The sequence below is a fragment of the Hipposideros armiger genome, unplaced genomic scaffold (genome assembly GCF_001890085.2).
Source record: "Hipposideros armiger isolate ML-2016 unplaced genomic scaffold, ASM189008v1 scaffold_606, whole genome shotgun sequence".
Lineage (NCBI taxonomy): Eukaryota > Metazoa > Chordata > Mammalia > Chiroptera > Hipposideridae > Hipposideros > Hipposideros armiger.
In genome coordinates this window covers 150289-172302 of record NW_017731956.1, presented here as the reverse complement: position 1 = coordinate 172302, position 22014 = coordinate 150289, and the positions used below count along the sequence as shown (strand labels likewise).

Sequence of the window (22014 nt, the reverse complement as noted above, 5' to 3'; positions counted from 1 at the left end):
ATGTCAAAACATGGTGCTAACTCTGATCTCTTATAACAGCATACTTTTAAAACATACTTAAGTATTCTCGTTAAAATCTCTGCTGAGTATATTATACTTATTCCATATCTTTGTCAACAGTTTAGCTTTTAAAACTGGAATTCAAATAAGTTTATTTGGAATATACGTAAGATTCTTTAAAAATAATTTCCATTAAAGACCAAACTAAATATAAGTTGATTACAGCTTTTATATTTTCAGTAATGTAGATTTTTAGAAATACTACTTTTTAAGCTTTGAATCCTTAGTTTCTGATTTGTAAAATAGCTAATTAGTATTTATAAAGTACTTTGAAGTGCTTTAGAATGAGTAATTTTTCTATATGCCTTCTAAAATATCTAGACACCCCCTAAAAAAATCTGTCAATGAATTCCTAAGGTATATATTTAGTGAAAGTAATGAAACATAAGGATATATTTAACAATATACACCAGATTATATATCTTCAGCCTCAACAAGGGATACCAAATAAGTCATTGCATTTTTTAGTTTCTTTAATTCCTTTTAATGTGTTTTATTTCTAATGCCAATATTTAAACTCAGTAAAGTAGTAATACATAAAATAAAATTTTTTCTATTAAGCTCTTTAAGTGCTATAATTTACCAATATACTTAACTGAAAATAAACAGAATTGAATATTAATAAATTAATAAAGTACATGCTATCTATTTAAAGAGAAAGCAGAAGCTAAAAACAAATGGAGTTATAAACAATAAATGAGATGGAGTACTTAGACAGTAATTTTTTTTACATATAAAAATGGTATGAGACACAAATCAAAAGTTACTTTAAACTAAACTCATATATATTACAACATACAACATAGCAAGATATAAAAAGTAATAACAATGAGTATTAGGTCAAGATTAATTAGCACAAATTTACAAACCATCAGGCCAACTAAAATGGGAGATAACATGATACAGAAAGAAAACAGGCTTTGGATAATCCTAGCTTCTTTATATTAGGTACATGGCCTTGAGTAAGATTTTAACCTCATTGAGTCTCAGATTCCTTACATATAAAACAAACTTAATACAGTACTTAACTCACAGGGTTAAAAGAAACAAGTGAGACCACATATTTAAAGTGCATAGAATAGTATTCAAAACTAGTGGTGCTCAAAAGGTAAGAGTTTGTTTCTAATAATATTACTCTGACTCTTATGCTATGATTTTCTAAAGTCGTTCAAGATATTTCAACACAATCTGAGGTTTCAACGACTATATATATATCTATTAATTAACTAAGTAGGGAGTAAATATTATCTGTGTTTTACTAAACACATAATGAAATATTAAATCACCAATTATTCAGCAAGAATAAATCCCTTTATTTTCAAATTTACTTCAAAACACTTGAAAAGATTAAATTTTATGAAAACCTGAAAGAAGATCCAAAGAATAAATTTCTAAGCCATTTCTCTTCTTTCCTAGAAACATCTTTTCTAGGGGAAAAAAAGTCACTGTTTCCTACCATCACCCCTGTTGACAGGAGGACAATGTGGGAAGACACTACTAATTCCTTTCACTTCAAATCTTTTATAACTCTAGTTATACCTATTTCATATTAAATGACCCTCTTCTCATTACATAGAAAGCTATTTTAATCTACATGAATAAAAATATAAATTTACAAAAATCTTGCATATTAGAGCAATTTTTAAATAAAGCATTACTCAAAAATATCTTCTGACATATTTTTCCCAAAATACAAGTAAATATATAAATTTCTTCTCTTTGTTCAAATTCTACTTGTATAACAAGTATAACTCCATAAAATTCTCAGCTGGAAAAGGTCAGAGAGGATTGCACTTTAAAACAAACACATTCCAAAACCACCATTATTGTGATTCAATTTTAATCACCCTATTACATTTGTTTTGAAATTTCAAATGACATTAAAGGAATTTTTAATCAAAAAACTATCTTTTATTTTTTTAATTTGAGAAATGCTAGCAGGCAGATTTAATCAAAGGTAACTCTTATTGAAGGACAAAAGTAAATGACTGGATTCACCCAAAGTATTTCTACTTCAGCATTATCTAAATAGAATTTTTCCTCAGGAGACTTCTTTGAATCAGCCTCTCCTTGATTACACATTTGGAGCTTTTAACAGTCTTCAGTAACTTCGTGAACTCCCTGAAATTGTTTGAAAAATTATGGGATTATGTGCTATTGGGATACAAAGATCACTTTGGGAAAATCTGGGCCTAAAATTCATAAACTTTAAAGTCTGAAGTGTTAAGCATCATTAAGCCTCATATATCTATGCATGCTATATCCATAAACGTTCACCATTCCCCCATTGATAAGATATAGGAAGAGGTAAACTAAAGGATCACATGGATTATCGATAATATTTATACTCCATAGTTCATTAATATATTACTAAATATGAATAAGTGGCTTTTAGATTACCATCTTAAAAATAAATTGAAAGGTCACTATAACTTTATGTTTTAAACTGGAAATACAAAAAACAGAGGTCCATATCACATGAGGGAGCTAATGAACTGCAAATAATAGTAGTCATAACAATATCTCCTATAATACAGTAAAAAGGATGAAGGCTAGCACTTTTATGCAAATATATTTATTACATATCATAGAGCTTATCTGTCATATGCTACCATAATTATATAAAGTATTTACAGGTCAGTTATGTTGTATTAGAAATGGTAAAAGGAACTGAGAATGTTTATCCTAAAAGAGAAAAAACTCAGAGTAAATATGAACAGTCTTCAAATATCTCATGTGGAAAAGAAAAACAATTTATTCTGTGTCATTCCTGAGGAGAACTGGAACCAGTGCATGTAAATTACAGGAAAGCAAATGTCAACTCGATGGAATGGCTGATTTATAAAGAAATATGCACCGTTACACCATCTAGCAAGACTTGAGAATCACTTATCAGAGATGCTTCCTTTATCCCTAACACCTAATTGAAATAAACTTAATTAGCACTTACTGACTAGTCTGGAGCACTTAACTTTAAATGTCATCTCAACACAATATATATCAATTATTAAATAGAAGAATACTCTTTTATGCAAAAATTCTTCTCTACATAAAGCAAAGATAACAATGACTCTCAGACCATAATGACTATATACAAATGCTACTCAAAGCAAACACTCTTTTGATAGGTCACTCAGAAAAATCTCAAATCCTGGCTTCTCTCAACAGTATAAACATGTTAATATTAATCACATTTAAGTACACTGAACTTCATTACCTCTGAGTTAGTATAATCTGCTTGTAACTTTTTGCACTCATCTTTTAGTTTTTCAGATTCTCTCTCACGTTCCAAGGTCATGTTGTCCATTAGTGTCTGAACTTGGACCAGTTCTTTCTTTAGCACAGCAACATCTTCTATACCAGGTCTCTGAAGCTGTGAAGCAAGGGATGTTAATTAAAAATTACAGTGAAAAGATAAAATAATACACATTTGTAAATGGTTTCACTACAAAGAAATAAAAATGAAAACAATCTTTAATATGAATTATTGAACTCCAAAACTTCAAACACTGATTTCTTCCCCCCAAAACCCTCTTCTCTTCCCACTCTACCTCATATTTAATAGTATTACCACTCAAGGTGCAAAATAGCAAATTCAAAATTATGGTTAGTGCTTTATATATTTTCCTCCACACACTACACCCATCGGTCATAACAATCAGTTGATAAATGGCACGTTGATTCATTTTCTATCCTAGGAAATTGGTAACAAAAATGAAGAAGGAGCTGATATAAGCATAATTAGGATTTGATGCAGGTTGAATGTAGGTGATTCATTTATTCATATATTTATTGAGTACTAAATAAAGGACAGAAAGGAGTCAAGGACAAATCCGAGGTTGTTAAGCCTAGGGAAAGTGTTGAAGATGTACAGTACCAATAACAAAAATACAATTATGGACGAAATATGATGACTTGATGCTGTATTTGTTGAATTTGAAATGAAAGCTAAAAATGCAATCAGAAGTATCCTAAAAGTTGGTGGATTTAAAAAACTAAAGTGCTGAGGGCGGCCGAGTGGCTCAGTTGGTTAAGAGCTCGCTCAAGAGTTTGAGCTTTGAGCAACAGCGGTTCGGAGTTCCGGCCGGAGCTGAGCAGCCGCTGAACTGCCAACAGGTGGCAGGATGGCTCAGCTAAAAAAAAACAAACAAAAAACAAAACTGAAGTGCAAGGGAAAGTCAGGATCAGAGGTGCAGATGTGGAAACTACTAAAAGGACAGATGATATTAAGATAGAAACAACAAAAATGTTAAGGTAATAAATTATGTATCATAAAATTTCATTTTGATTTAAAAAGTCATACACAGTATATACTGCGTTGTCGGAAAAGTCATGACGCATTTTTGCAATGAAAAACATAGAAAAAATACGTCATGACTTTTCCGACAACCCAATACAAAGGTGGTAGAACTGTAGAGAATTAATTTCCTCCATTTACTCAAGCTATACTTTAGAAAATTTTTCATTAAAGCATGTATTTCATTTTTAATTTAGAAATGCTAAAAAAATGGTTTGTAAATTACCAGTTCAGTCGTCAGATCTTGAATTACAGTTGCCGCATTGTTTAATTCTTCTGTCAGATGTGTCATTTTTTGTTCAGCAGCTTCTCGAAGACTCCTTTCTTCATCATATTTTGACTTTATATCTAATTAAAGGTAGATATACATATATATATATATTAGTTTCACAACATTAACTCTAGGAAAGAATAGTTTTATAAATTCCTGCACCTGGCAGTGCATATATGTATATAATTATATAATTTAATTCAAAGTCACACTTCTTAGATAACCATAAATGTATACAATAAAAGTATACTTCTGATTACATTAATGAACTTAAAATAATCAAATGATTTTGACTATATAAATTATACTAAATGTTATTTTAGTATATACTTAATCACATATAATATTTTTACCTAAAGCACATAGTTAAAAAATAATATATGTAACTGATACTATAAACAAATGTTAAATCTATACTGTATGATTTAACATCTTCAAAATGTTACTTGTTAACCTTTAAGATGCCCCCAAAGAAAATTCATCTTCTCTAAAATTCAAGAAGAATTCTACAAAGAAAATCAGTCCTTTGAAGGATGGAGGTGGGATGACAAACAAAATAATTTATATATCAATCCCATTATTAAATTCTAGTAATCATCACCAGTCTATAACCAATGCTTTATCACTAAAATACAATGTTTATTTCTAAGATAAATAATAGCAAAAAAGGTAATGAAGCTGATGTATTAGCTAAAAAATTCTTATTCAATATACCTGCAATTTCGGTGGCAAGTTGGGCTGCTTTCTGTTCAAATAAGTCTTTCATTTGCTTAATATTAAAATTTTCTGTTTGGGCTTCTTCTAACTGTTGTTCTAAAGACTGTAGTTCTACAAAAAAGCATAGTGTTTGTTCAAATACAATGTTAATTACATTTGCTAAATTGTTATTACTAACATCATAATTGTTGCAGTAGTTAAAGACAATCAACGTGTCTACTACTATTTAAAAGTGGAGTATCTTCACATTTCAAGAATTAAGCATTTGTTTCATTTAAGGCACACGTCATGATTTACAAACATGTAAAACAAATGAAATGAATATTTAGCATCACACCCAAATAGTCTATAAATATTTGTTTTAAAATTATTTTTATTTCATATTTCACAGCTATTTTCCTATTATATCTGTCAAATGACCAAAAAAATATATTCTGCTTCTCTGATAAAATTTGTTATTAATGCAAAATGAAATTAGAAATGGTTTAATAAAATAATCAATTAAAACATGCAGTCAATTCTTCATACTTCAGTCTCATAAATAAAATAGATTTCAGAGGGAAATTAACCTCAAAATATAACTCTGATTATTCATTGAGCATTCTTTTTTTATTTTGAAATAATTTTAAACTTTAAAAAAGTTGCAAGACTAGAACAAAGAATTCCTATATATCTTTCACCAAAATGCCACCAAATATGAGCATTTTGCCGCATTTACTTTATCATTTCTCTACATATATTAACAAACCTAGTACCCAGAAGATTCTTAACTACAAAGCAAAAGAGTAATTTTACAGTGGAGAAACCTGGCAGACACCATCATGGAGCATTCTAATTACAGAATTTAGTCAGTTACAAAGTCAGTTAGAAAGATGCTAGTTTTATCATTTTATTTCAAGAGAAAAAGAGTACATCACTCTTGGGCCGGCCGAGTGGTGTGTTGGTTAAGAGCTGGCTTGGGATGCCAGCTCTGAACAGCAGGGCCCCGGTTCGGATCTCACATGAGGGCCAGTGACACTGCTCTCTACAGCTAAGATGGTGAACAACAGCTCAACCTGGAGCTGGGCTGCCATGAGTCGCCAGTGACGGCGTGGGCTGCCATGGGCTACCGTGTGTGGCCAGCAGCCAGCATGAGCAGCCGGCAGCCGGTGTGAGCTGCAAAAAGCCACCATGAGCGGCCGTCCAGAGGCAGCCGACCGATTGCCTCACCCGGGAAGGGCACAATGATAATACCAACATGGGCCAGTGAAGCAACGTCCTCCACAACTAGACTGAAGAACAACAGGACAGCAACTTGTCTGTTCCCCTTCCCCAATTCCCCAATGCTGTTCCCCTCCCCCAATTCCCCAAAAAAACCTTAAAAAAAAAAAGCGCACATCACTCTTTAACACAGATTTAACTTTTCATTAAACAATATTAATGTAATAGTCCAGAAGTTTATTTATAACTTCAGAATATAATGCACTAAGAAAACACTAAGATTTTAGTACAGTGATTAAAGTATGAAATTTATAGGTAACAAAATCTGTAAATCTCAAATATGACTGTTCACTATTTTAGAGCCATAAAGTATAACCACAAAACAAAATTCATATACCAGGCATAAGAGAAAAAGAAAAAAGTAAAAAAGGATGAGAAAGAAGAAAAAGAAAAATGAAAAAAAATATCTCTTTAAGTAGTTACCTGCTGATGAATCAACCACCAATCCATCAGGTTTAGACTCCTCAATGAAAAACAAAGACATAAACAAATGCATTAAGAAGAAAAGACAATACTGTTATAATTGCCAATGTTAACAAAATCTATGAAAGCCACATTCTGTCAGGTAAGTAGCAGTGTTTTGATGAAAATTAAATTTTGCCCTGCTCACATTCTTCCAGATCTCTAAGGTAACAGTAGGCAGACTGGCATAATAATTTAATTTCAGTTTACTGGTTTTAAAAATGTTTTGGGGGCCGGCCGAGTGGCTCAGTTGGTTAAGAGCTCGCTCAAGAGTTTGAGCTCTGAGCAACAGCGGTTCAAGTACCGGCCCGAGCTGAGCAGCCGCTGAGCTGCCAACAGGTAGCAGGATGGCTCAGCTAAAAAAAAAAAATGTTTTTGTATTAACATATAACAAATTACTGTATCTTGCAATAGATGGTATTTCATAAATTCAGTAATAAATATAAATTATTATAATTATAAATATAGATTCTAAAGCAAATACTCAAGTCAGCAGGCAAGGTTCGATCCCATAATATTTGAAAAAATTTACATAAGATAAATATGCCATGGAACTATCACTAATAAAAAATTTGGCTTTAACAGCATAAATTTTTAATTCATGATTATAAATCATCATTAAAAGAAGCAGAAATAGGGCCGGCTGAGTGGCTCAGTTGGTTAAGAGCTCGCTTAAGAGTGCAAGCTCTGTGCAACAGCAGTTCGATGCCCAGCCCAAGCTGAGCTGCTGCTGAGCTGCCAACAGGTGGCAGGATGGCTCAGCTAAAAAAAAAAAATAAAAAATAAAAAATAAATAAAATAAAAAGCAACAGAAAGAACATATTCTGTAAGGTTTCATTTATCACATGCATTAGGAACAAATAATACAGTGCCTCATCATTATGTCCATATTCTAAAGAATTATACGCATCTGCTAGAGTTTAATAAAGTATCTCATAGTATACCCAACTCTTTATTTTCCTATACATTGTATTTGGACAAACTGATTGCTAAGAATCATCAATATTTCAAAGAATTTTCTCCCAAAAGTAAATCTCCTAACAAATCAATTTACACCTTGCACTATGGGGAATTTATTTAATGTATTAAATGTGAAACAGTCATCTCAAAAGTAACGAGCAATTTCCTCTCTGTTTTCAGGTACAGAAGATAATATTGCCTATGTGTGATTGATTGTTAATAGCATCTATGTAAAAAATGAGTAAATGATCTACAAGCATTTTAGATTACTAAAAACCTCTTTAATGCAACCCCAATTATAGAAGCTGAAGTAATAGGACTGATATCTTGTTATTCATTTACTTGTTTTTGTCTATTCTAGTGCAAATGACAATTTTTGTTGAAAAAACTAAAAATCAAAAAGACTTTTTTAGTATAAAAATCATAATCGGTTAAGATATTCACTTAGAAAATACACTGAACTAAATAAAAGAATCTAAGATATCAAAAGAATCTCACGCAGACATAACCACTTTTGATACCACAGTGGTTTTCTTGGGGTTTTTTCTGCGTTATTTCTTTGTAAAGTCATATAGTATAACATACATATGTGTGTGTGTGTGTGTGTGTGTGTGTGTATATAAATATCTTTGTGTGTGCACACATATATATTTTTATTCTGTTTTTAAAACCTAACATTATTAATAAAACAGTTCCATATTTTCAAACGTCCACTATAATAGTCCATAATAGTTAATAATGTTCTTTCCCTACAAATTTCAGTCATTTCCAACTTGCCACAAACACAAATGCTTTGAAGAGTTTCACTATTGTTTGAATCTATAGTTTTAACTATGTACATACATTATTAGAATAGAATAATGTAGCTTGATATAAAAAAAACAATCCACAGGCAACTGATTTTTTAATGAAGCATCTTTGAGAAGTTACATCTTAGATTCCCATATATTTGTTTGCCTTCATTAGAATTACAAAGGATATGCACTGTAGCCTATTCAACACAGAAAACAAATTAGTAAATTATTTATATGAGGCCACCTGCTTACAAAAAAAAAGTGTTATGCTTAATTTTCAACAATGAAAACAAACAACTAATAAACACAATTCAAGTATTTAAAAACAATTACTTGATGCTGCAGTCCTTGAAATTTTTCTAATTCTTTCTTTAATTCTTCTGAGTACCATTTTTCTTCCTAAAGGGAAAAAAAAAAGATTTTTAATTAGCAAATTTTAGAAAATATATTACCTGAAACACTGAAAATAAACAAATAAACTGTTTTTATCCTTACCTTAAGTGAAGCCTGCAGGTCCTGAACCTCTTGTCTAAGTAGTGTTATATCATCTCTAAATATAAATGGTGGAGTGGGGAGAGAATTAATAGTTAGTGTTAACAACCTTGTCTCTTAATAAATCATGGCTAGTGACTGTATATTAATATTTTAGTTTTCTCAACTTTTAAAAAATAATAACTCCTGTAGATTGCATGTATAGTGGCATATATATAAAACCCTTAGGAAAATAATTTTATTCCTAAAGCTCATTGTTTATAAATGGAAAACACTTTATCATGGAAATAATGATCTAACTGACTATCAAGGGGCTAAGCCAGCAGCAAAATATCTCCCATTAATTTACCAACAATAAGCATCAATGGTTTCTTGCTGCAGTTGGCATAAAATTCATATTCGTTAACAAAGACTATACAGTCCCTGCCTTATCACTCTCCCCTTTACACACTTAGCTCAAAAAATGTTATTGGCTTCTTTCTCTTGAGTCTGACATGCTCTTTCCTGTCAGAACCTTCTCACATTCTGTTTCCCTCACCTAAAAGTCAGTGTAACAAAGAATGGTGAGCAAAAAACCACTGTAGGCCCTAATGTGGAAAGATTTCACAATAAAACACTTTTGGGATTATTCTTCTGGATGTTAAGAACATATCTCCCCCTGTTGGATTATGAATAGCAACAAAAGAATAAAAGGGACTCTCCTTGTTCCATGCCAATACTAATGGCTGCCATGGTACAAGACACAAGAACTGAAATGAGTTGATTAGGAATACTCAAATGAGTTGTTTCTAGTATAAAGGAAATAGGAGAACACGATCATTTCTAATGATGGAGAAAACTAAGTCCATGTCAGCACAAGCACTATCAGACAGGTAAAGGTAATGGGACATACTGGTGGGTGATTTATTCCCTAGGATGAGGGCTGGGGCAGAGGATAAAAAGACAGAGTCAGCTTCATCTGTGAAATAGGGTTAACAGTAGAAAAGGAAGGGAAATTGCCCAATAAGAGAAATGTAGCAGAGGGAGAAATAAGTCCTCTACCTCTTATAGATGTTCATACATAAAGACTAATTCAGTATTCAACAGACATTTGTTGTCTATGCCAACTCTTAAGTTGTCCATTCTAATGGGAGAAGTAAACAGGTAAACAAGTAATCACTACCATCAGTTCTATGACAGAAATAAAAACAGAGGCATAAAGACAGTGGTCACTTCTACCCAGAAGGGCTTCATGATGCAGATAAACTCTGAGATAAAGTCTTTAATTCTCTGAATACAAAAGTAAAATTCAATAATAGATTACAGCTACTTTTGTTGACTCTTAAAATTTATTTTCTTGTAAAATTTTCATTTCTGGTGTGTGTGTGTGTGTGTGTGTGTGTGTGTGTGTGTGTGTGTGTGTGTGTATGTCCATCCCTCCCTCTCTCCCATGTGGTCCTATGAACTAATCTGATTTATAGAAATCACATGCCAACTGTAGGACACTTAGTCTTCACATATGTATGGAAAAGTGTGGATGTGCTTTAAGTTTTCTCTACTATTTATCAATCTTCCAACTCTATGTATAAACTAAGATGATGAAGAAAGGAATTAGTAACAATATACTTAAACGACGCATGTAAAATGTAATGAAATTCCAAGGAAGATAATTCCAATTCAACTTCTAATTTGGTGGGTTCAGTTGCTCCAATTAATCTTTTTAAAGTGTCACTTCAATAAATTTGTTAAAATAATTTGCCTAAATAGAAAATCTTCTGAAATGTATAACATATCAAACCAACCTAGGATATTTACAAAAACAACTGGCAACATCTATCAAAATGTTAAAGGAAAATTTTATCCAAAATTCCACTTCTAGAAATTTACCTTACAGATGTACTCAAACATGTGCAAATGACACATCCACAAGGACATATATCACATCATTTGTAATTTCAAAACACTGGAAATATCCTACATGCTCATCAATAGGAGAATGATGAAATTATATGCTGCCTTTAAAAAGAATGAAATAGCTTTATCTGCATTGATGTGAAACAACCCGTCCAAGGTACCCCAAGGTGTAAAGGAGTCTCTTCCCACCCCACCCCCATCTACCTTCAAAGACACCTCACAACATAAAAGCATCAGGTTTTAAGGCTACAAGTGAAACATTAGCCTATGTCCAAAGAAACCCCATACACATGGAAATGTGTCCAGTTAAGTGCTATAAAAATTTAAGCCCCTCTATAAAAATAATAACAACAATTTATGACCTAAGGCAGGGCAAACTTCTAATTACTCAATATCTCCTCTTCTTATCCTGCATATGACCTTCCTTCCCTTTAAAACTCCAAGGCACCTTACCTCATTCTTTAGCTCAGAATATCATAATGGGAGTTCTCACCAATAACACAAGCAAAGCAAAGTTACATTGTTGAGTGCTGTTCTAAGTAATTATATTTTAGTTTAATTTAATTCTTAAAATGGTCAAATTGTCAAGAAGCAGAATGTGTATGTGTGCTTATTGTTATATTGGTGATTATAAAAGAAAATTTTTAAAATAATTATTAAATTTTAATTCTTGGCTAAATTCATTATCTTAACAACTTACTATAAAATCCTGTAAACAAAGCAAATCATTCTTTATTAAACAGAATATACTAAATGTAAATTAACTTTTTGATAACTCACAATCTTCATTAAAAATATAATTTCTGGACCACGTTGTAGATGCTGGTATAGATAGCTGGTCAAGCACAAAATAGGTTATAACAAAAGAGGAGGAAGGCCATGCTAAACAAGGGCAGATTTAAATTAAGTAATACAAAAATACTACTATTTTCACAAACTAAATATTCATGACTAAACATTACATGCATTCATAACAACATTACACTTCAAACTATTATACTGTACCGCTTCAGAGCAAGGTTAGCCTCTCCTCCATGACTTGAATCATTACCAGCATCATGAACTGCCTCATAGTGTTTGAAAAGTTCATCAGCAGATCCAAGAGATTTCATACACTGGGGACATATGAAACCCTGTAGAAAAAGGGAGAAAAAGATTTCAAAATAGTATTTAATATTACAAAATAATAATCTGTATATTATGAAATATAGTAAAGTGTCTTGTTCACTTAATGATGGCATTAAGTAAGTTATAATTTGTGGTACAAATCCCAAATTCTGGTACTGTACAAAGGTTCGTCACTGTCTATTCTGCATGGAGTTTACAAAATGTGAAGAAAGTCCTTACAGTCCTCTTTTAGGTTGAATAAATTAATGGCTCTAATATACAATTCTAATCTGAGAAGTTAGTTCTAATCTATAAGACTGGTTGAGAAGATCTGCCATTATATCCTCCCTCTCTAGATGGTCCCATTAGTAAAATAATCCAACCTACTTCATAGGATTCTGATCACTGAAGAAAAAGGTAATATAGTATATAGTTCAGAATTATCACAGAGTATTTACAATGGTTGAGAAGTAAATTTCCTTGCTAACCTAAGATTACAGTTTTGCAAAAGCCTAAAATTAATATATAGTCCCATAAAACAAAGAATTTAGAAATAATCCCAGAATTATTATATGGTTATGGAATACACAGTCCTGCATGACTATTCTCCCAATGATCTCTTGACACTTCACACTCTATATACAATATGCTTCAACAATACTAAAGCACTTTTGTTTCGCTGAACACACCATGGTACCTCACATTTCAGTGCCTTTGTGTATACTGCATTTTTCTTCCAGCACTATCCTCATTAGCTTGTCAAGTTTCTATGTCCACTATATTACACAACACATTGGAGCTTTTCATCTGTGTTTCCCTAAGGACTAACGTAGAATTTTAACATACTATATATTTTCTACATTGTATATTTATTTAATGAATTATTAATGAACCTGGCAGTACAGAACTTGGTGAAAAAATCAGAAGAGTTTTAACAGCTTGCAGATGATCAAACCTTCCTAGGGAAAGAATGAGCTAAGCAATAAGGACTCTGAACATGTAAAAACTAAAAATAAATAAATAAAAATTCTTCTCCTTTGTTGGGTTTTATGCAAATAGCATATCCTCATTTATCCTTTATGCACATTATGTGGCAGAATCAAGGCTCACTGAATATTGGCAATGCTGTTATGTAGACATACATTACCAAACAATGCCATAACACAAGTATAAGTGAAGAACTATAGAAACACAGGAGAAGAGGTATCCAGCTTTGCCTGTGGCAGCAGTTAATGTTTTACAAAACATAAACTGATACATGTACACATTATGTTTTACAAAAAATACACAGACACACATACATACACATGTAACTTATACTAGACACTGGAATGAGTAGATGGTTGGTTACTTGTGAGAAGTAAAAGAAAGGTATTCCTAAAGCAAATGGAGTAGTATAAACAAAGAAGCAGGAAGAGGTATGAAACACAGGCATGCTGTATTTGGGATACAGAGATGTGCTGTGATCACAGATCCAGAGTGAGGTCAGGGTCACAACATGTGAATGAATGCAGTGACCCCATACGGAATTCCTGAAATGAGCAAAGAGACTTGTACTCAGGATGCACCTTTGAAAATAAGAGTAATGCCATGAGGCTGCAGAGATATTTGGTACTCAGCACAGTCTTCTGAATGAATGAATGCTCCTAGTCTATGTGTTATGTTCTTTCTTTAAAACCACCTCTTACCTACCATCATGTTTCATAATGGCTCTACATTATGCTTAATTTGGCATTCTTATAACTTCCATCTAGTAACTGTTATACCATACTAGTTGACATGCTTTTAGTGCAACTGTACATGTACCACTATAACATTCAGCCTGTCATGTCTCTTTTGTGTCTCAACTTCTGCTAATACATAGACGGCAAATTATAGACTGCTCCTCAGAGAACCCCACATCCCGATAACATTATTTAGTTTTCATAACTTTGGCTTTTTGGCTATTTTATCTACTTCCAAGCTTTGACTCTAGGTACCTGAGGATGCCAGAAAGCTTATGGTATGCCATACCATCTTAAAGCTTCTAAATATTACCAAGTTAATTGTCTAGAAAGACCTGATTCATCTATCCCTAAAGAGAAATTTTAGAAATTCAGTAATATATATTTAATTATAAAAATAATCCCTAAGTGAATTTTCCATGTGATTAGAGCTTGCATGTTTAAATAAAACTCTAATTTAAAAACATTAATAATAAAAATAATTTTTTCTAAAACATATATACTTCCTCACCTTCTTATATAGATGATACTAAACGTTTGCTTAATGTCTCAGAGGCATATATATTAATCACTGATTTGGGTATCATCCATTCTATTAATTCTGGCAAGCCTCTTTAATTCCTGTACCCACATTTTATAGTTTTTCCTACACCCTGTTGTGTCTTTCAACATGATATCTAAAAATTATTTACATGCTACAAGGTGTAATCAAACAATAAGGTGAATGCTTAAATTTTAAAAAATTTATTACAGTAAAAGACTCATTGTCTTTAATCCCCCTCACTTCAAACACACTTATCCCATCATTCTTGCCCCTTTCTGAAGCAGTTCTGGGAGTCCTCTTTAAGTGAGTGTAGTTGCGCTCTCGTGGCTGCTTGGATGTTCTGAATCATTTTGACTTTGGGGAAGAGCCAAAAGTTGCACAGTGCCAGATCTGGTGAATAAGGTGGATGAGGACACACCGTATGATTTTATTTGACAGGAATTGCTGTCTACTAGAAGCAATGTGTGACACGGAGTGTTGTCATGATGGAGACTGAAACATCTGCCCATTTCTCAGGCCATTTTGTATGCACATCATTTCTTAAATGCTCTAATAAGCCCTTGTAATATTCAGAGCTCACCATAATGTTTCTGGGTACAAACTCAGCTCGCACAATGCCATCAAGTTCAAAAAACACAATTAATATCACCTTGATGTTACAAGCAGCAGCATTCACTGTATTTTTTTTATCATACCTCGTATTTCTAGCAATACTAGCCTCCTATTGATAGAAAGGGTCGATGAAGGGAAACTTTACTAGAACTACATCACTCATTTAAAAAGAAAAGACAAAAAATAAGCTCAGAATGAGTGCCTGAGTGATGTCCCATGAATGAAGTACAGGATCTTTAGTTCAAGGACTTTGTGATACTAATTCTACACATTAAGAGATTCTGCCTCTATTTTTTCTAAACTTTCTTCAAGGAGATTGAGGTTGCTGGATAGATAACTTCCACAAAAGTACTGTGAGCAAATAATAAAACACTAAATATAGCCAGCTACATTAATTTCCCTTAATCATTCCAAATTTTTCACCAACTTCCAAAAAAAAACTAACCCCCCCAAACACAGTTTACTTAAGATTAAAAACAATAAATTCCTTCCTTTTAGATTTCAGTTTTTTGTAATCCTTTCTCAAATCCACTACAGCTAAGAACTTATGTTACCTTGATACTTATGAATTTCTGTTGTATCAAATGTCTTTTGAATTAAAAGGGAAGTTCTTATTTAAGTGACACATAGGTGAGATTATCACTTTTAATTTTGGCTAACCCATAAAGAAGAAAAGTTGACCCATACGATCTGAAAGGAAGACAACTAGTAAAATGCTAAGCAGAGTTCCAAGACTCTTTCATGCCTCTATCTTTGCTCGTACTGCTCCAGCTAGTTTAACTGATGCCCTCCTATATATACCATTTTCCCCATCACCCTAGAGAATGTCTGGTTTAACTGTTTCCCGGTGACATTTTTCCAGAGTTCTCCTCAAGGAGAATTAGCCATTGCACTTATTTTGCAAATAACATCGATCATAGAACTTCCTAGGGTAGAGATCATATCTTAGTTATCTTGTTACCTCCTTTACCTACCAAAATGCCTAGCACTAAGAGGTACTCTATTAATATGCTAAATAAATGAATGTTTGGTGAGATTGTTTCCTTATTATACACATAACCTCCCCACAAAAAAAAGTTATTCTGATTTTTAGTCTTTCTTTCCTAGTACAAAAAGTTTCGTTCTTTTGTAAGATTTGTAAAAGCAAAAGAAAAGCGCTCTCTCTCTCTCTCTCTCTCTCTCTCTCTCTCTCTCTCTCTCTTTCTTTAGAATGCTGTAGTAATTTTCAGAGGAAAGAGATAACAGATATATCAGGATCATCTGAGAAACTTTTTCCAGCCTAAAAATGGACAACACTTCCCCTCACTGGGTCCTACTCCCCGCCTTAGATATGTACCAGCTCCACACACTGCTGAGAAACACTTATGCAATCCACTGTTAATGATGGCTGTGTGTCAATCTGTCACCTCCCTCGGGTCTGGAGACTCAAAACAAAGATTGAGACAGTGGGAGATCCAGGTTCAATTGCTGTATATTTTCCCAAATAAAGACAGTAGAAGTTCATATTTAAAGTCTTCTTTCTATGTAAGAGTAAAGCATTTTAACCTAAAGCATTTTAATGCATTCAATTAGTAAAACATTACCTATGTAATAAAGATATAACTTACAAATGTTGAAATAAAATATTCACATTATATTACAAATTTCATGACAAAATTTACACAAAGATATTAACTTAAACTTTTATATATATTTACAGATTCACAAAAAGACAGCTGCAAACAGTAAGAGAAACGAAGCCGACTTCCAAAGAGCTTCTTTTCCTTATTGAACTTTCTTTAAAGCATGCATAATTAAAGCAATCCATATTCCCTTGTAGCATAAAAAGTTAAGCAACACCAAAGCAAGGAAAAACAGAGCTATTTTGAGCAACCCATAACCAAGTTGCTAAAACAAAATATACAGGACCCACAGTAACACTGGAGTTATTAAGAAGTTCCTGTCCTCTTGTTTCATTTTCAGCATGCACTTTCTGGTAATGCTCCGACAAATCAATAGCAGTTATACATCTTTTCATACATAATGGGCAGATGAAACCCTGTGAAACAACAACTTTTAGGAGGATGTACATAAAAAGTTATTTATAAGACAAAATACAGACAATGAAAATAAACATAACAGGAAAATAATTAGTATGTCTCTTAGATATGTAAAAAATATGTTCAGGTAGTAACTGCATAAAAGGTGAAAGATCTATACAAAGTAGGACTTCTAAAATTAGTTTTCATGCTGTGAATTACCATTGGTTCATTTTTCAAAAATTATAGTAACCAGTTGCTTTAGTTGGATTATTATTATTATTTTTGTTTATGACATTTTATCCTGAGCTATTATTAGCAAGTTAGCTTTTATTTTAGATCAAAAAATGATTAGTAGATATAACAAATACCTTTATGTGATATAATATTCTAAACAAAATTTCTTATAATGAAAGCAATTTTTATTTTTCACCATGTTTCACTAGCCTGAGATCCCATTCTTGCCCACACCCATAATTCCCAGTAGGTGACCCTTCATTCTACTTTTCGAGCCAAATAATATCATTTTAAAACAATCTCCCAAATTCCCTAGCCCAGGGGTTGGCAAATTTTTGAGACAGAAGAGCCAACCCTGTCCCTCACAAATTTAAAATTTATTCGAGAGCCATAAAACAAATGAAATCACCATTATGTGAATAATATCCTTTAAAAATTTTATAAATGAAACTATGATAATTTTATTTTCATTTTCAATTTTACTTCAGAGCCACATGTACGTACCCAAAGAGCCGCATGTGGCTCATGAGCCAGTTTGCTGACCCCTGCCCTATACCTAACAATAACGGTATTTTAAAATGTGTGCTGTTATAGTGATCTAGGGTTTAGGATTTTGTCAGATAGGAACAGTAGGACGAGATAACAGAGGAATTAACAGCATCAGGGGAAAAGTTAACAAAATGAAGACAGTGGTGATGGACAATAGGTTATAAAAGTCATAGTGTCATGAGTTTTGGTATCAAAAATAAATGAGGATTTGAATCTCAATCTATGCTGACTACGAGCTCAAGGAAATCACTCTACTTGCCAAATGTCAGTTTCCTCATCTATAAAATGGGGCTGATATTAGCACCTATTCTCCTAGATTTATTGTTTAGTAGGTAAAATGCTTATTTAGTACAGTGTCTGAGACATGGTGAGTGTTCACCAATACCAAGAGTGACATTAAATGTGTGATTAGAAAGGAAAGAAAATGAAGCATGGAAAGGTTGAAAGGCCACAAGAAAAGATAGGAAATAAAACCTGAAATACTCAACAAGGACACAGTTAAGTAGTGAAAATATGATAAAGTTTTTAAGGGGATAAACACTTCTGGTAAGAAATGGGAGACAGGATTTTAACATTTCAGGTGAAATCATTCTGCCTTGTAGTAAGGTAAAAGGTATGTACTGCCATTGGCATTGATAACATTAAGAACTGGGAGGCTAGGATGGTCTTTGAGTCACTAACGTCACTTAGGACAGACAATAAGGAAGGAAAGGAAGGCTGCAAACAAGGTTCCAAAGTGAGAGGCAAGATAGGGTAGCAGTTAAGAGCTAGGCTTGGACTTGAATGTAGATTCACACTATTCCTAGTAGCCTTTATGACCTTCAATTTCCTCATCTGTTCAATGAGATAACAATAACAACTACTTCATATGGGTCTCATGAGAATTAAAAGAGATAATACATGCAAAGTACTTATCACAGCACCTGGTACAAAGAAAATATTCAAAAAATGTTGGCCGTCATTAGTATCATTATTCTTTTTGTTAACAACCCTTAAAGGAGATTAGCCAGGAGATGAAAGTGAGGAATATGAATTCAATTTTTTTTTTAAATGATGAAAGGAATGTCCTTCAGATAACCACAGTCCCAAGTGCTAGAACTACAGAATAAAAGAAGGCATCATTGCATCTTTTTGCTATGACAGCTTTATGCCTTTCATTTTACTCTGGTTTCTTCACTGTAAGTTTCCACATAAAATCTTTCAATAGTTCATTCAAAAAGTATTTAGTGAGTGTGATTATTGTGCTCTGTCCATTATGCTATGGTGCTGAGAATATACATATATATGAACATATTAGTTCTGTTTCTCTTTAGAGAACCCTTACACACCTACCTTCACCCCCCAAAAAAACCTTGTTGAAATGAATGAATGAATTTAGCCAGATTGTAAAATAAAAGATAGGCATACAAAAATTAATTATGCTTTGGTATCATAGGAACAAACAAATGGAAAATAAAATTACAAGTAATACCATTTACACTAATATGAAAAAACAAAAATTACCAAGAAATAAATTTAATAAAAGATGTATAACACTTTTCTATTGAAAACTACAAAACACGGCTCAGTGAAATTAAAGAAATAGAATTACACAGTGTGTAAGGATTAGAAGATTCAATATTAAACCCCCAAATTAATCTGTAGATTATATATAACCCTAATCAAAATCCTAATAGAATGTCTCTTAAATTTATATAGAAATGCAAGAAACCTAAAATGCAAAAGTAAAAACAAATTAGAAAAGAACAACAAAACAGGAAGACAAACTATCTGATTTCAAGACTTACTATGAAGCTAGAGAAATCAACACAGTATTAACATAAATATACAAATATAAATAAAGATCAATGAAAGATAATAAAGAACAAAGAAATACAGCCACACATATAAAGTCAATTGATTTCTCACAAAAGTGAAAATGTAATTCAATGGGAAAAGGTAACACTTTCAATGGTAATGAAACAGCCATATGGAAAAGTGTGGTTTCCATATCCATGTGGAAAAAAAATGAACCTCAACCACTATCTCACACCATACACAAGAATTTTAAATAAATCACAGGTTTAAATTTATACCCTAAAAGGACTTGTTTTTTTTTTAATTAGAGGAAAGCATAAGAGAAAGTCTTTGCAATCTTGGAGTAGGGAAAAAAATTCATAGACGGACCCAAAGTGCATTAACCATAAATGAAAAGGCTGACAAATTGGACTTCCCCCAAATTAAAAACTTCTCTTTGAACATGCCATTAGCAAAATTAAAAGTAAGCCATGAACTGAGAGAAAATATCCATATCACATAGATCTGACTGTGGTGTAAGGCCGAAAATTAAGGCCTCATATTATGTGCTGCCTTGACAAGTGGTAAAACTGAAAGGTTTCAAATGGCCTAATTGCAAGTTCCCCTCCCCACTCTGCCCCTGCAGATAAGGTCCTGTAGTCAAATGATCCTCTTTTTCAGAAGGCATAGGGCCTGCTTATCCCTGAGTAGAAGGTTTCAGTTGCCCGTCAGCCCACAGAATTACTCAAACAAGCCAATCACATCCTCCTGTAGGAACCATAGGGCACCTTACTCTCTTGATACCATAAAGCCTGACTCTCACAGCCACTGCTTGTTCATTTTGTTCCCAAGTGCAATCCTCATGTGGCCCTGCATGGCATGCAATGTCCTCCTCCCCAGGGCTGTGAGCATGTGACTAATAAACTGCTCTTGATCTCATGTGTCCAGTGTTGGGGTAACCATGTGTGCAGCCATCCCCATAAACCTCACGAATGGGGTGAATAGGAGGCAGTCAAAAGACTTGTACCCAGAATAAAAAACTCTTACAATTCAATAATTTAAAAAAAAATAAATCCAACTTCTTAAAGGGGCAGATTTCCAGTTCCAGACAAAATAGAATAGATGCACCATTCCCTATTCCTTCTGCTCAGTAAAGCTAAAATACCTAGACATTACATGTAAAACAAACATCAGAAGACTGAAAGATAAAGAGAAGGCAGACCAGCTAAGGATTTCAGGACCCAAGGGATGACCCAGAGGTGAGTACCCTGGGTTTTATTTTTGCTTCATATACTCCAGACTAGGTGCTGGAGAAGCTGACAACCTGGAAACTTCAGTGGGCCCTTACCAAAAAAGCCCACAGAAAAGCCTGCTCTCTCTAGCCAAAGGACCAGGAAAATAAAAATCGAATTTGTCATTATGTAGGTGAGTAGTTTCAGTGGGTACTGACAATGGAAGCCAAACTGGAAAGGGATAAAGCATGAACAAAGAAATTTGCTTCTGGCAATACAGTATACTAAATAGCCTAAACAACTGCCTTGATAACAACTAAATGATATAAACTATCACTTATTACATTAAGTATTGTACATTCTATATATTAGTTATGGACTGAATGTATACCCCAAAATTCATATGTTGAAATCCTAACCCACGATGTGATGGTATTAGGAGGTGGTGCCTTTGGGAGGTGATTAGACCATGAGGATGGAGCCCTCATGAATGGGACTAGTGCACTCATAAAAGAAACCCAAGACCTTTGTCACTCCTTCTGCCATGTGAGACAGCCATCTATGAACCTGGAAGCAGGCCCTCACCAGACACAAAATCAGCTGGAGCCTTGATCCTGGATTTCCCAGACTCCAGAACTGTGATAAATAAATGTCTGTTGTTTAAGCTACTTAGTCTATGGTACTTTTGTTGTAATAAACCATATTGACTAAGACAATACTATATACACACACACATATGTGTGTATATATATACATATATACACATATATAATGCTATATAATATATAATGTTATCTGACATATGTAATAAAATATAAAACATGATATAAATGAGTACCAAAGCAAGCTATTGCTTTATTTCTGGCTATTTCTTTAAAGTCCTGGAGACCATGATATTTCAAATTCCATTTAGATGGCTGCAAAGAGCACAGTGTTAAAACTCAGAGTTTGTTCAAAGTGGGAAGCCAACCTCAGGGTAAAAGGGAAACAAATCTGAGAGGGAGCAGGG

At 33.1% G+C, this 22014-nt stretch overlaps 1 protein-coding gene across 2 annotated transcripts in view; it reads right to left on the bottom strand.

Annotated features, from left to right (window-relative positions):
• The window catches only part of EEA1 (early endosome antigen 1), a 114621-nt gene that overhangs the window by 65628 nt on the left and 26979 nt on the right, over positions 1-22014 (bottom strand). The window contains exons 3-10 of one of the 2 annotated variants that reach the window (XM_019624769.1): positions 17106-17231; positions 12212-12339; positions 9317-9371; positions 9155-9220; positions 7029-7068; positions 5343-5456; positions 4584-4705; positions 3278-3433 (exon numbers count right to left, since the gene is read on the bottom strand). In XM_019624769.1, coding sequence (XP_019480314.1) covers positions 3278-3433; positions 4584-4705; positions 5343-5456; positions 7029-7068; positions 9155-9220; positions 9317-9371; positions 12212-12339; positions 17106-17231 — 807 coding nt within the window. The remainder of the gene's footprint in view (positions 1-3277; positions 3434-4583; positions 4706-5342; positions 5457-7028; positions 7069-9154; positions 9221-9316; positions 9372-12211; positions 12340-17105; positions 17232-22014) is intronic. The other variant, XM_019624770.1, reaches the window with a different exon arrangement.